The sequence below is a fragment of the Protopterus annectens genome, chromosome 5.part0 (assembly GCF_019279795.1).
Source record: "Protopterus annectens isolate FY-2018-M chromosome 5.part0, PAN1.0, whole genome shotgun sequence".
Lineage (NCBI taxonomy): Eukaryota > Metazoa > Chordata > Ceratodontiformes > Protopteridae > Protopterus > Protopterus annectens.
Window position 1 is genome coordinate 1,868,361,035 of NC_056735.1, and position 15,740 is coordinate 1,868,376,774.

The window sequence follows — 15,740 nt, forward strand, 5'->3', positions numbered from 1 at the left end:
CACTCAGACTGTGGCAATGGGCGATTTCTTCTCAGCGTTTTCTGATAGCAACGCACATCCCGGGAAGTCCAATCATATTGCGGACAAGTTGAGCAGAGCTATACTCATGCCTCACAAGTGGTCTCTGAAAGACTCTGTAGTGAGAGAAATTTTTCTCAAGTGGGGTCAGCCTTGCTGCGATCTTTTTGCTACTCCCCAAAACAGCAAGTGCAGAGAATATTTCACTCTATTCCTTTACCAGGCCAACCCAGCAGAGACGCTCTAGTCCAAGTTTGGCCTCGGGGACTTCTGTATGCATTTCCTCCTTTCCCACTGATCTCTCAAGTAATACAGAAAGCTATCGCTCAGAAGGCCTCATTGATCCTCATTGCTCCTTACTGGCCTCGACAAGTGTGGTTCCCCTTTCTGCATCGTTTTCTCTTGGAGCGACCGTGGAATCTGGACCTAGTTCCAGATCTTTTGATCCATCAGTCGGGTCAGTTTCATCGCTCCCTCCCCTCTCTGAACCTCACTGCTTGGTTCCTCCAGTTCCAACCTTAGCCAGGCTTCCTCAGTTATCTCACTCTGTTAGAGATATATTGATAGCTTCCCATAAATCTTCCACTCGAAAGATTTATTTGAGTAAGTGGAAACGCTTCACATATTGGGCTCAAGGAAAGGACATAGATCCTTTCACTGCTTCCATCCAACTAGTCCTTGATTTTCTAGCTGAACTCTTCCATGCAGGTTCATCTCCCTCTACACTTAAAGTTCAATTGGCAGCTATTTCTAACTTTCATGTGGGTATTTCTGAATCTGCCCTAATGTCCCACAAACTCTGCAAAGCCTTTTTTGAAAGGAGTTTTTCTTCTCAGACCTCCTATAAGAAATCCTCCTCCTCCTTGGGACCTAAATTTAGTTCTTGCTTCTTTGATTCTTCCCCCTTTCGAACCTGCAGTCTCCTGTTCTTTAAAATTATTATCATGGAAAACTCTTTTTCTGGTAGCTATTACATCAGCTAGAAGAGTTTCAGAGCTTCAAGCACTCAGCTGTCGTCCTCCTTATCTTTTGTTTCATAAGGACAGAGTATCCTTACGAACTAACCCGTCCTTTTTGCCTAAAGTGGTCTCCACATCAAATCTGAATCAAAGCATTGATCTACCAGTCTTTTTTCCAGAATACTCCAATAGGTCTGAACAAAAATTACACTGCCTGGATGTTCACCGTCAATTGAGGTACTACTTGGATAGAACTAAACAGTTCAGAAAATCTGATCAGCTGTTTGTCTCCTATGCGGAGAGTAGAAAGGGACTTTCAGTTTCAAAAGTATCATTATCCAGATGGCTAACATCATTGATTTCCCTTGTATATGAGATTAGACATCAAAAGCTACCTGATAAACCTAAGGCTCATTCCACCAGAGCTTTGGCTACTTCTTTAGCCTTCCAAGACAGACTGCCTATTGACACCATTTGTGCAGCGGCTACTTGGGCTACTCCTCACACTTTTATTTCTCATTATAAGTTGGATTTAGCTTCTAGGCATAGAGCTAACTTTGGTTCCACTGTTCTCAGGAGTCTGTTCCGTTAGGCCACCCGGGACCAGGTGCTAGGGACGTGGTCCCATCCAGCAAGAATGAAGGCGAGATAGACAACTTAACATATAGAAGTTATGTTCTTACCATAACGTTCCATGTTAGTTGTCTTCTTCTCGCCTTCTTCTTGCGTCCCACCCTCCTTCCCCCTGGCCTGGACAGACCTAGAGGAGTTGTGATTGTGACCTCTCTTTCTACCACCTCTTTTCTTAGACATATGCTATTATGCATATTTCCTGGTTCAGGATGTAGGTCACCCTTCTTTCTTCCTGTTGTTAGAGGTGGATTCTTTTTTACAGTTATTCTGTTACTATTATAAGCTGGGGTTAGCTTACAAACGAGATCTGAGGTAACTCTCGCCTAGCATTGTGGGATATAAGGGGAGCCTCGAGCCGGTGGAACCAACTCTCGAGCTTTTAGAGTGGCCGAGTCGGAGCCGAGGTCGGCTCCGAACCCATCCAGCAAGAAGAAGGCGAGAAGAAGACAACTAACATGGAACGTTATGGTAAGAACATAACTTCTATATTTCTTACAGGTACAGCCTACCATATTTAGCAGGAACTGGCCTTAAAAAAATGGTCCTTTCTATTGTCAGACAGGCCACAAAGAGGCAGATACAGACTCCCCAGAGGCAGATCACAGCCCCAAGGCTCATACAGGCCTAAACAATGGGGTGATTCTACCTCCAAAAGTGGAGAGGAAAAATCACAGCCATACAGGAAACAGTCTCAATGACTTTCCCCTGCCAACACCAAGCACTTATCTTCTGGCAGCTCCTTTGGGGGGAAAACTAGCACTTTTTTCGGGGATTCAAAGATGGCTGCCATTCTGTAAACACTGCTGACCTGCAGCTCCTCAATAAACCTGAGAAAAATCTGTAACCTGAGTCGATACCAAGAGGTTTGAACGTCAAATTAAAGTCAAAAAAAGATGCATCTACACTTAATTAATCTATAACGTGGAAAAAAAGTCTTTATCTATCAGGATTCCAAGTGATTAGCTAGCTCTGAAGAGAGAAATAAACAAAGGACTGTCTGCATTCTTCATTTTACCTGTCAGCTTGGGGAAAGGAAAATGTCACAAGAAGGAAAAAGCATGGAAACAACTACTACCAAAACAAAGCTGTCAGAATTACAGTCACCAGTAAAGGATGGGAGTGTGAAAAAACAAAGAATTACTAGACAGCAGGAACAACAGAAACCAGAGACTAGATCTAAAACTGATCAGCCACTGAACATGGACGATATCAAACATGCTTTATTGCCTATACAAGAAGCTTTAAAGGACCTGACTACTCAAATACAAACCTTTGGAGTTTTATGTAATCAGTTGCTGCAGAGAATGGACAAAACAGAGGCTAGAATTTCAGAAACCGAGGACAAAATAGACTTGCTGGAGAAGAAAACAAAGGTACATGATGTGGAGTTACAAGCCATGCAAAGCAAACTTATTGATTTAGAAGCGAGGTCTAGAAGAAATAATATTATTATTAGAGGGATCCCTGAAAACATTCAGTATGCAGAGCTAATACCAACTATAACACAAATACTTGAAGTTTTGTTAAATGATGCTGATGGAGTGAAACAAATTGTTATCGAAAGGGCACACAGAGCACTGAGAGGTACAAGCTTCTAATATGCCTAGACCTGTATATGCTAAGATCTTGAACTTTCAAGATGTTAGCAAAATACTACTGCAAAAAGAATGGTGGCTTTGTTATGTGGAAAAATAGTAAAATATTTCTGGCTCAGGATTTACCACTGCAAGTAAGGCAAGCTAGGCAGTCTTTATCTGCATACTGTAAATTTCTGATTGACAAGCAAATTAAATTCCAGATGAAATATCCTAATGTGCTTACATTTATGGTGGATGGGATTAAATATTCTGTTTCTACTAAAAGCAGGCAAAGGGAGTGTTTCTGAAGGTTTTTAAAGTTTTACCTGCATCAGAAGGCTGAAAGAAACTTCCGTTGAGACTGGCATGCTCCTGAGGTCAGATCCAGTATCTACTATACTTCGAGACTTAGGTAATCCTTTGTTCCCTGCTTAAGTCATTTAGGCCTCTGTAAAAGCAATAAAACTGTTTGTTTGCGATAATCCGAGGGTCTGCTGGCCGTTTTCCGAACTTTTATGACCTCTCTGAACTTTTTTTCGAGTGGTAAACAGGAAATCTCTTGAATGCAGCTGAGAGTGTGGATTTCGATGTAACACTTCCTGTGGTCCGGCTGCGAAAGCAGTCCCCCGTCGCGAGTATTACTGATGGTTTCTTGGTTTGAGAAGCTGAAAAGAACTGACATAATGTGTTAATGTTTTTTTTTAAAAAGGAAATAACATTAGAATATGTACGTAAAGCATATAATAACATCTGTTTTTCCTGTTTTTTTTTTTTTTTTTCCTTATGCTTATAGTGTTGAACCAAATTATATTTTTACAATATCTGCAGTGGGTGCAAGGTATAGCACTATATATATAAATAGGTAAATAGTGGCTATTGGGTGGTGTTAATTAGACAACTAATGTCAGTATAATTAGGAACTAAAGCATGCAATTGCAAAACTTTGATAATTGGTAGTTGCAGGCACTGTGTATGGTACAGAATTATAATGTGGGATGCATTTATTTTTTTCTGTCTGTGTTTTTTTTTTCTTGTTTTCTTTTTTCTTTCTTTCTCTCTCTCAATAAAAGTGGTATATAAATAATGATGGTACCAAAAGAGGTATTTGGGGTAGGTATAAGTAGCTAGTTAATATATTAAATTTTTTTCTTTAAATGGTAATAATACCTTACAATAGAGATTTGCTTAATTAATATTTGGAACATAAGCTGTAGAGCAATAGCAGTGTTTGTTAGGGAATGTTTAGTTTAGACTTTTTAGTAGCTAAGTTAGAATATATAGGTTGTAAGTTTAGGAAATGTTTTATGTTTTATTACATGAAGCTTTTAAATATGTTTGTGTTTTTAACCTTGTTCATGTTTTTTTACATACCATACCTATATAAGTCCTGGTCCAGGGGTAAAGTGGGTAGGCACTGGCTGGGGACGGGATGTAGGAAATGCTTCCAGATTATGTTTAGTATGCAGTTAATACATATCCATTGGTTAATTTCCCTTTTATACTATTATTGGATAATTAGACCTGTCAATGTGGGAATTAGACTCATGGAACGTTAAAGGGCTCCAGAACTTGAAGAAGAGGAAGCTGTTACTACACGTATTGCTACAGGACAAAGCACTGTTTGCATTTTTACAAGAAACACACTTGTTAAATGATCAGTGGGATGATATTAGGAAAAAGAACTGGATTAGAGCGGTAGTGGCATCAGAAGGTAAGACAAACAGTGCTGGAGTAGCTATAATTATTAAATCTCAATACAAAGACAAGATTTTAGACTCTAAAGTGGATCAAAATGGGCGATGGTGTTATGTTATTTTATCGGATAATGCGTTTGATAAACCACTTTTACTTTTGAATATATATGCACCATGTAAATGACCAACAAAGTTTCATAACATCATTATATCCAATCTTAACACAGTATGATGGTTATTATTTTATTGTGGGTGGGGATTGGAATACCTATCAAAATCCAAAGTTGGATAGGTCTTGTCCACAAAGAGCATTTAATAAGCAGGCCGGGATAGCATTAAATGACTTCAAGGAAGATTTTCAATTATATGACCCCTTTTGTTATGCACATAATATTAATAATGCAATTAAGTATACCTTCTATTCACCATGCCACAAAATGTGGTCTAGGATAGATTTTTTTCTTGATATCCAAAGCATTAATTAATTTGGAACCAGTAGTGGTTATACATACTCGATATCTATCGGATCGCTCAAAAATTTCGTTAAGGTTTTCTAAAGATTTAAAAGATACAAGAATGCATAGAGGTTATAATTGGTCACTTAATCCAAATCTGTTAAATAAAAAGGATATAATAGATGGAATTGTAAAATATCTGAAAGGTTTAACAGATAGGATGAAGCTTCAGGAACATACTCCTGATATTGAATGGGCAGCAGCTAAATCTCAAATTAGAGGATTTCTTTTGCAAAAAGCCTCATATTATAAGAAAAGACAAAACAATGATATTCAAAAATTAGAAACAAAAGTGAAGCTACTCGAGAAAGAACTGATTCAGACTTTTAATGCTCAAACAGAGAAGGAAATGTTGAAATGTCAAAGGGATCTCTTCTTGCTGCATAATAGTAGAGTAACACTTCAGGAGCATAGGTGTTTAGTGAAATATGCCAATAATGTTCAAATACCATCAAAAGCATTGGCAAGGATTATAAATCAATCGAAAACAACAGTACATATTTCGGAAATACAATGCAATGACACAGTGTATTCTAAAACTGAGGATATTATTGATATTTTGAAAAATCTATACCAAGGTTTATGAGGGGCAAATTGACAGGTCTATACATAAACAGAATAAAAGATTCTTGCAAAAAATTAATTTTCCAAAATTAGAAGAGAGTCTGCAAGGTGATCTGATTAAACCTATATCTTCAGAGGAAATAGTATATGTAATTCAACATATGAAAGTACATAAGTCACCAGGTCCTGATGGTTTGACAGTTGAATTTTATAAAGAGTTTGCCGATAGTTTTGGTAAAATATTGCCTCATGTATTTAACTACATAATCAGAAATAAAATTAGTGACCCTCACCTTAATGCGACAAAAACAATCTTTATACATAAAGCTAATTCAGACCCCCAAAGCCCGGATAATTATAGGCCAATAGCATTAATAAATGTGGATATGAAAATTCTCACTACCATTATAGCATGTAGATTAAAAAAGATTATGATCCATTTAATTTCTAAGGAACAGGCTGGATTTATGGCAACTAGACAAACTAGTGATAACACACTTACACTACATAATATGATGATGTATGCTAAACAAAACAACTCTAATATTTATGCCCTTATAATAGATGCTCAGAAAGCATTTGATAGAGTGGATATAAACTTTTGTTTGATGTGTTGCCTTATTTCAATATGCCACAGGAATTTATTCAGATACTACAAATATTATATAGTAATCAGTATACTCGTTATATATTAATAGGAGTTATTCTAAAAGAATACAGATTAAAAATGGTACGCAGGGTTGCCCTTTGTCCCCTTATTGTTTAACCTTTATTTAGAACCTCTATTTTTATATATTAAGCAAAATTTGTATCATAATGCACCAATACTTTATAGGAATAAATTAGTAATGTCGGCATTTGCTGATGATCTTATTATTTATTGTACAACCCCAATTTCTGATAGTGAAAAGATATTAAATGTTATAAACGAATTTTCAGAAGTCTCTAATTATAAAATTAATTTGGAGAAAACTAGTATTTTCCGTTAAGAACCCTAAACCTTTTTCATTAATGTCCCTGTTGGGGAAGATATCATGTAAAGAAAATATCAAATATTTGGGTATTAGCTTCTCTACGGATAATAAGGACTTTTATAGTAATAATATTAAACGAGTATAGGAACTAATAGTAGCTGATTGTGGCAGATGGAGGAATTTAAGACTACCGGTATTGGCAAAAGTATCAATAGTGAAAATGAATATATTACCACGAATGTCATATATCTTTAGGTCTGTTCAAGTATCAATTACAAAGACAGTTTTTAAACAAATTCATAAAGATCTAGCTAAATTTATTTGGGAGCCAAAGAAAACTAGAATATCGTATGAGAAATTAATGACCCCGAAGAGTAGAGGAGGACTTGAGTTACCGAATTTTGAAATATACTATTTAATTGTGAACGCCAGCAGGTGTTTAAGAATTGCTAATTACGAGGTAATTAGTACAAAGTGGATACCAACTTGGGTGGTCTTGAATTACAAGCATATTCTAGATCGGAACATAAATCCTAAAGCTTTACCCTTTTTGGATAAAAGTAGTTTGATAAAGTATGGGATTATGGACCACTTAAAAACATATGTGTCATCTTTGCAAAATTTATTCCAATCAGTAGACTTGTTGCAATATATGATGGTTTTTCAGCCTTTCCATAGGAATCCCAATTTTAAACTAAATAATCAGTTGATTGATCTTAGTAAATTCCCATTAATAGTTAATTTGACTCTGATTGATGTTTTTAATAAATTTCATTTATTGGCTTTGCAAGTTAGGCAGGAATTGAATCTTCCTAAGAGTTATATGGTTGTCATGAGACAAATCAGAGAACTTGCTCTGAGTCATTTTGAAAACTTTAAACCGGTAGTTGGAATTGTGGAGAAATGCTCTGAATTGTGGCAGGCTCTCCAACAGGAGGTCAAATTTATAACAACAACAAATAAATTAATTAAAGATTTAAAATTCCAGGATAAAATTCTGTTGTCAGGGTATTGGGTAAACAAAATGACAGTAGCAGATAATCAGGTATTAAAAGCAATTGATTTAACAATAAAATCGGTCTCTTTTCAAAAGTTGATGTATACGCAGTTGATGATTTGGAATAATGCTTATTATACTCGTCTTAGGTTACATAAGTTTAATCCTAGGAATTCTCCAACTTGTCCATATTGCACAAATCAAATGGCGGATCTTCTTTATATGTTCTGGAGCTGCAAGTGTATATATAAACTTTGGAACTCTCTTAGAACACAACTACAAAAGATGGGTTATCAAAGTTCAACGTTATCATGGGAATTTATGATTCTACATGTTCCTCCAAGAGAGCTCTCTAGGTCACAAACTATAATATGTATGAATATTTTTTTGCTGATGAAGTTATATATAGCTACAAATTGGTTAGAACCAGATAAGACATCATGGGATAATTTCAAGCTTGTGTCTATAAAGCATATATTAGCACATAAATTACTCCTGAAGCAAAGTAACAAAAATATTAATAACCCGAAAATATGGGAAAAGGTTTTTAACATTATATTAGCATAATACTGTTATTAGGAATATATTAAAGTTTGGATGTATATGTGGAGGAAACAATGTTTTGAAAATATGTATGATATGTATGGATGCAAAGTACTTCTACAAATGTTTTGGCTTTGTTTTTCTTCCCTGGTGTCTTTTTTTTTTGGAATAATGACGATTTTTATATGGAAGCATTTCATGTAGATATTGTATATAGTTTTGATAGTAATAGTAGTGAATTATGTGTGTGATTTTATTGTATTTTGAAAATATATATCAATAAAAATTTATTATGGAAAAAAAAAATAGCACTTTTTTCACAAAATTGGTACATGATCACCCAGGACAAATGGGTCTTAAATATCGTATAACAAGGCTACAGGTTCCATTTTCACACCCTGCCAAGGGCAAACGGTATGCCAGACCTGCCACACAGTCAGTGGGCAGAGGCACAAAAAACAAGTTTCATCCCTCATGGACATGAGGGCCATTCAGAAAGTACCACAGCAAGAGCAGGGACTAGGATTTTACTCAAGACTTTTCTTGGTGCTCAGAAAGGACAAAGCCTGGAGACCAATACTGGACCTGTCTATCCTAAACACATTTCTGGATATTCCAAAATTCAAAATGTTAACTCTGCAGCAGCTTCTGCCCAAGCTGGGCAAGAAGGCTTGGCTTGTGACTTTAGATCTAAAAGAGGCATACCTGCATGTCCCAATAAGACAATCATGCAGAAGATACCTCAGATTTATAGCTGGCTCAATGCACTACCAATTCTCTGCACTGCCCTTTGGCTTATCTACTGTGCCCAGGGTCTTCACAAAATGCCTGGCACCAGTAATTGCATTTTGCAGACAAAGAGGAATACAAATATATCCTTACTTGGACGACTGCCTTATTCAAGCAGAGAACAAGGACATTCTGCTACAGCATCTGGCGTTTGTAAAAAGATTATTAGCAGGTCTAGGGTACACAGTAAACGAAAAGAAATCAAAACTCGTACCTTCTCAAGAGATAATATTCCTGGGTGCAAGCTTAAATACAACTGCCCAGATGGCTTATCTCACACCAGACAAACAAAGACAACTGACTACTTATTTCAAACTGTTGGAAACAAAGACCCAGTTATCTGCAAGAAAGATTCTGCAGGCTTTGGGCTTCATGGCATCCTGCATTCTGCTAATTCCATATGCAAGACTGCATATGAGGAAACTTCAATGGTATCTAAAAAGTGTTTGGACTCAACATTGCCACAGCCTGGAAACAATAATTATCCTCATTCTCTGCCTGCAACAGGAGTTTCGATGGTGGGCAAAGGCCTGTCACCACAACACGGGACAGCCATTCACCTTACCCACAGCCAGGCAGACATTAACAACAGATACATCAGATTACGCCTGGGGGCCCATATGGCAGGAAGATGTATTCAGGGCACAAGGTCCGCAAGTCAAATGCATCTACATATCAATCAAAAAGAGATGCTAGCTGTTCAAAATGTCCTGACAGCCTTCAAGACCTACTTCATCCAGGACAACTACTGATAAAGACGGACAATACTACAGTCATATGGTACATAAGCAGGGGGGAGGGCAAACATTCTTACCCCCTCTGCAAACTAGCCATGAACTTGTGGAACACAGCATTGACTTACTAAGTACATCTGCAAGCACAATTCCTGCCAGGAAAGATAAATACTCTGGCAGACGAACTAAGCAGAAACCTAATGGATCCCCACGAATGGAAATTGGATCCACAAGTCTTCAGCATGATAACAAGGAACTGGGGATGCCCAGACATAGACCTTTTTGCCTCCCCTCACAACTGCCAGCTACAGAAATTCTGCATAAGGACTTATCACAAGCAAGCATGGAAAGTGGATGCTCTATCTTTCAGCTGGAAAAACCTAACAGTATATGCCTTTCCTCCACTACCTCTCCTCCCCAAGGTACTCCTAAAGGTCAGACAAGAGAAGCCAAAAATGATACTGATTGCCCCAGACTGGCCCTGCCTGCACTGGTACCCGATCCTAAAGAGCTTGTCTCAATGCCTAGCTTGGACTTTACCTCAAATTCCTTACTTATTGACGCAACAAGACAGTCGGATACTGCACAGCCAACTCAGGACCTTAAACCTGGCAGCATGGCGGATAATGTAGCCATTCAAGACACACATCTAACTAAAGCGGTGATGGATGTTATTTTGTTGGCCAGGAGGCCTAGCACAGAAAATCTTATGCAGAAAAATGGAAAAGATTCTGCGCTTGGAACCAGGCACAAGGAATTGACACGATTGTTCCAAATATTCCTCAGATTTTGCAATACTTAACTGAGATGCTGAATAATGGCCTTTCCTTTTCATCAATTAAAATTCATGCCTCTGCCATTTCAGCTCATTACAATACAGAACCATCTATTTTTTCTCATCCATTACTAAGGCAGTACCTCAGAGGGGCCAAAAACATAAGACCTCCAAGGAGAGCACCAATACCTGCATGGGACCTCAACTATGTCTTGGAAAAACTCACACTGCCTCCGTTTGAGCCAGCCTCTGCAGCTGATATAAAATTCTTATCCTGGAAACCAGCTCTGCTCCTAGAAATAACCTCTGCTAGACGAGTCTCAGAGTTACAGGCATTCATGGCTGAGGAACATTTTATCATTTTCCATCCTGACAGAGTTTCTCTGAGGACAAACCCTACATTTATGCTTAAGGTGTAGTGTCCAGTGTGGCCCTTAACCAAGCAATTCATTTGCCTACCTTTTATCCAAATCCACAGAATAAGAGTGAGAGACTTCTGCATTCTTTGGACATTCACAGGCAGCTACGCTTCTACTTGGACAGAACCAAAGCTTTCAGAAAGACTGAGCAACTTCTAGTGGCATATGCTGCAGGATCACAAGGAAAGCCCATCTCAAAGCAGACTATTTCAAAGCAGATAGGCCACTGCATTCGTTTCTGCTATTCACAGCATGGCAAATCAGTGACTAAGGGCATTAGGCCACATTCAACCAGAGCAACAGCCACTTCAGCAGCCTTCCTCAGAGGAGTACCAACCAAAGACATCTTAGAGGCTGCAACTTGGAGTTCAGTGCACACTTGTACAAAGCACCATCACTTACGTCTCTATTCTAAATCCAAGGCAGGTTTTGCCACTGCAATTCTGCAGGGTCTCATAGCCTCTCCGAACCCTATTTAGCCAGCCTCCCAACCTTAGCTTTGGGATTCAACCCAATTGTAATGACTGCAACAGTGAAACACGATGAACATAGTACAGTTGTGTACCTACCATAAATGTAGATGTTTGAGTGTATTCACTGTTGCATTCCGGGTTACCCTCCCACCATCCCCCTTTCCTTTGCTGGGACTTATCTATACTTCTCTATTCTATACAATCTCTGTGGTGTATTTGCTTGTAGATGAAGGAAAAGTTGTTTTTTGTCTATGCATGCTTATTGGCATAATTTAGCCTACATTTTTAGTGGCACCTGACATCTGGGGCAAGAAAAACTGAAGAAAATGGCGTCGGCTGCATCTTTTTGTACCCCTGGCGCACTGACGTCAGGGAAGAGGCGACAGCAGCCGACGCCAGACCTAGACTTTGGAATTCAGGCCGACTGCGGGTAGCCTGCCGGCAGGGTAACCCAATTGCAATGACTACAACAGTGAATACACTTAAACATCTACATTTATGGTAGGTACACATTTGTCTTCTCAAGCCTATCTTCTCTGGCCCAGTCCCCAAGCAAAGAATCTTGGAATTTGTTTCACAGAAGAATGTAAAGAAAATCAAGAGACTGATCAGCAAGTGGATGCAGAAGCTGCAGTTCTGCAGGCATTTGTACTGGATTGTAATAATGAAGCTGAAAGATAGTCACTGGATGATGCTTTCAGTGTACAGATCAGTCATTACTTCAGGCCTGATACATTTTTGGTATTTTTAACCCTCTGTTCCAACTGATGAGAACTGGCTTCCTGTACCCCTATACGTCCCTACCAGACAAACCTGGACATGTTCCTTAGCCAGCTAGACCCCTGACTTGTTGGGAATAATCCATGTAGTGTGATTGGCGAAGCTGGGCAGCCTGAACCTTACAGGAAGCAGTGAGCAGAGTGCTGGGAACTGTCCTGCTGCAGTTGCTGGTCATATTCCTTAGCATGGATAGTGATGTACAATGATATTAGCACACTAAGTGTACCCACAATCCACCAATTGTCATGAATCCTTGTCACTTCTCTTAGAAAGTTAGTCTGTGGAGCTCCTGATCGCCAGTAGAGGTCACACAGGCAGCAGTCCCTTTCTAACTAGTCCCCATCTCCCCTGACAGATCATTCCAGTGATCCGTGTTTGTTCCTGTATTCGGGTCACAGGTGGTGCAGATGAACGCCTTGCGTCTGTTCTGTTGGAACATCATGAGCTTTGATTTAGTTACTGAAAGGATGAGATTACAGATACAAGCATCAGTTATGAGGACATTTACAGAATAACTGGACTCACTGCTGGTGACTGACTGAGGAACTGTGCAGTATTGGAAGCTGTCTCAGTACAGCCACTGTTGTTCTGTTTTTAGAGGAGACAGTGGAGGTAGTTTTGGCATCTTGAGAGGTTGCTTCCTTGGGGACCTCCCACAGGAAGTTTTCAAAAGATTGGAAGAGGGCCCTAGAGCAAACAGAAGGCACGTTTTATCTCTTAAATTGCTTGGAAGCTGCTGGGGAACTCCAAAGGATCAGCTATGGATAGGGAAGTATGCTATACCCTGCTCAGCTTGCTAAGACCTCGACCCCTCGCAAGGACTGTCAGTTTGTAAAGTGTATGAATGTAAGCATCTGTAATATTTAGATGGCATTCACTTTAATAGTTAACACAGTTCATATCTATAGTCCTTTGTAGTTTTGACTTGGTAGAAGTTGAAGTGTTAGGAAGAGTACTTTACATACCTTCTGTAATTAATTCTCAACTTGTGGTTAATTTTTCAGCACTTTTTTGAGATAACTGATGATCAGTTTGATTTTCACACGTATTGTATGAGAAAGATGACGTTGAGAGCCTATGTGGATCTCCTGAGGTTAGAAGATATCCTCCGACGGCATGCATTTTACTTCAAAGCTGCAACATCAGCAATAGAGATCTATCTGAAATTGCATGATAACCCACTAACCAATGAAAATAAAGAACAAGAAGTGAATTCAGGTAGGTGGATACTTACACTGGGCACAGTAGGATATTGTGGATATTCTTTGAAGTTTGGAATCGCAAAATCCTAAAAGCTGCATCCCAAAAACAATACTACAACAGCTTTTGGTTTATTTTTAGCTAGTATATGTTCAGCTTATTCCCTACATCCTCAGTGTGTTTTTGCATGTATGTGTTTGCAGGGGGGTGCCCTCTATTTCTTATTTTTTTGCTTGATTGCTTCATTGTGAAGAAGTAAAAACTGGAAGACATTACTAGCTAAACCAAATGTTCCATTTTTTACAGCATTACAGAATATTGCAGATAGACTAAGGGGCACTGAGGATACAAGGGATCTTGTTATCCCGTCTGCAGAAAGATGACATTTAAATATTTAATTTTTAAAACTGATCAGAGGCTGTAAACACAATGTGCATCATTCTATGCAACTGAAGCCTTGAGAGTTAGAATCTGTAAGTATTTACAAGCCGGTACCTTTTTCATGGATTGTTCAGATATGCTGATATTCTTTTTCTTCGTGAAAATAATCTCAAGAAAACAGAGTTTACTAGTGTGACAAAAAAGTTGCACTTTTATATTTGTGACCTTGTTTTAAGAGATAACTTACACTGCTTGAGGCCAGCACCAGTGGTTGCACAGTTTAGTAAATTCAAGTGTGAAGATATCCGTCACCATAAGTCAAGAATTAGCCTGAAAAGCTTGTTCTTGTGTTGATCGGAAGAGATGCAAGAACTATAATTGTTTTGAGTAGCTTGACTATTGACAGATAAGTGTACTTGTGTCTTTTGGCTTTTCCCGGTTAGGGGTTGCCACAGCAGAACTCCGGTCCGCTAATGATTGGCAGTGGATTTTTACGTGCCGAGTTGGCAGTGGATTTTTACGTGCCGAGTTGCCAGCCCTGACGCACAACCTTCAACGAAGGCACGCCCATTCACGCATGTCTCCACACAGAAGACGCTCTAGCTGAGAATCGAACAGGACAACGTCTTACTGTGAGGCGACAACGCTACCGCAGCACTGCTCAACAAATTTATCTTTGGCCACAAGGTACATATTCATTTGTCAGATGGCTGTACCCAAGGTAAGCCTTCTATCTAGCATTCTGCAGTGATCCATGTTATCTTGTACTATGTGCCAGTATCAGTCTTGTGGTCTCTTATTGAAGATCGGCTGCTTCATCTTTTTTTTTTTGCTTGGAAGAATTTGGTTTTGATTCCCCAGGGTCCTCGGTTCTTCAGTTTTAATAAAACGTGACAGTCTCTTCAGGAAGGACATTTGTAGCTATAAACATAAAAGGGTGAGTATTTATTCACTGATATAAACTGTCATTCATTTTGACTTTTTTTTTTGTTTGTTTTTTCTTTATTTATCCTTTGTTGACTAAGTTAGTTCCACTAGGATAGTAGCCTCTTTTCAGGGGAAGACCCAAAGTGGTATTAATACTACTAGGAAAAATATGGTCAGGGAATCAGGGAACTTTTCCAATCTTTTCTGTATGTGACCTAGGAAGACCCTGTTGAGCTTGACTTTAGTATGGCACTGTGAAGAGACATGAGAGGTGTAGAAAAAGTGGGAGGTCTCGATTTCCGGTGAAATACCACTACTGTTATTGTTTTTTCACTTACCTGGTGAGGCGGGGGGGGGGGGGCGGCGAGCTCCGCCGGGGCTCTCGCTTCTGTCTCCAAGCACCCAGTTTGACTGGGTTGGTACACCTGTCAAAGGGTAACACAGGTCTCCTAAGGCGAGCTCTGGGAGGACAGAAACCTCCCGTGGAGCAGACGTGCAAAAGCTCGCTTGATCTTGATTTTCATTGTGAATACAGACCATGAAAGCGGGGCCTCAAGATCCTTCTGGCTTTTGGGTTTTTAGCAGGAGTTGTCAGAAAAGTTATCACAGGGATAACTGGCTTGTGGCAGCCAAGTGTTCATAGCGATGTTGCTTTTTAATCCTTCGATATCTGCTCTTCCTAGCAGAATTCACCAAGTGTTGAATTGTTCACCCACTAATAGGGAACGTGAGCTGGGATTAGACAGTCGTGAAACAGGTAAGTTTTACCTTACTGATGATGTGTTGTT

At 39.1% G+C, this 15,740-nt stretch overlaps 1 protein-coding gene across 1 annotated transcript in view; it reads left to right on the plus strand.

The window, feature by feature from the left end:
- NAA16 (N-alpha-acetyltransferase 16, NatA auxiliary subunit) overlaps positions 1-15,740 on the plus strand; it is a 2,694,704-nt gene that overhangs the window by 1,901,231 nt on the left and 777,733 nt on the right. Inside the window, exon 14 of the mRNA XM_044071699.1 lies at positions 13,449-13,662. Within this exon, the coding sequence (XP_043927634.1) occupies positions 13,449-13,662 (214 nt within the window). The remainder of the gene's footprint in view (positions 1-13,448; positions 13,663-15,740) is intronic.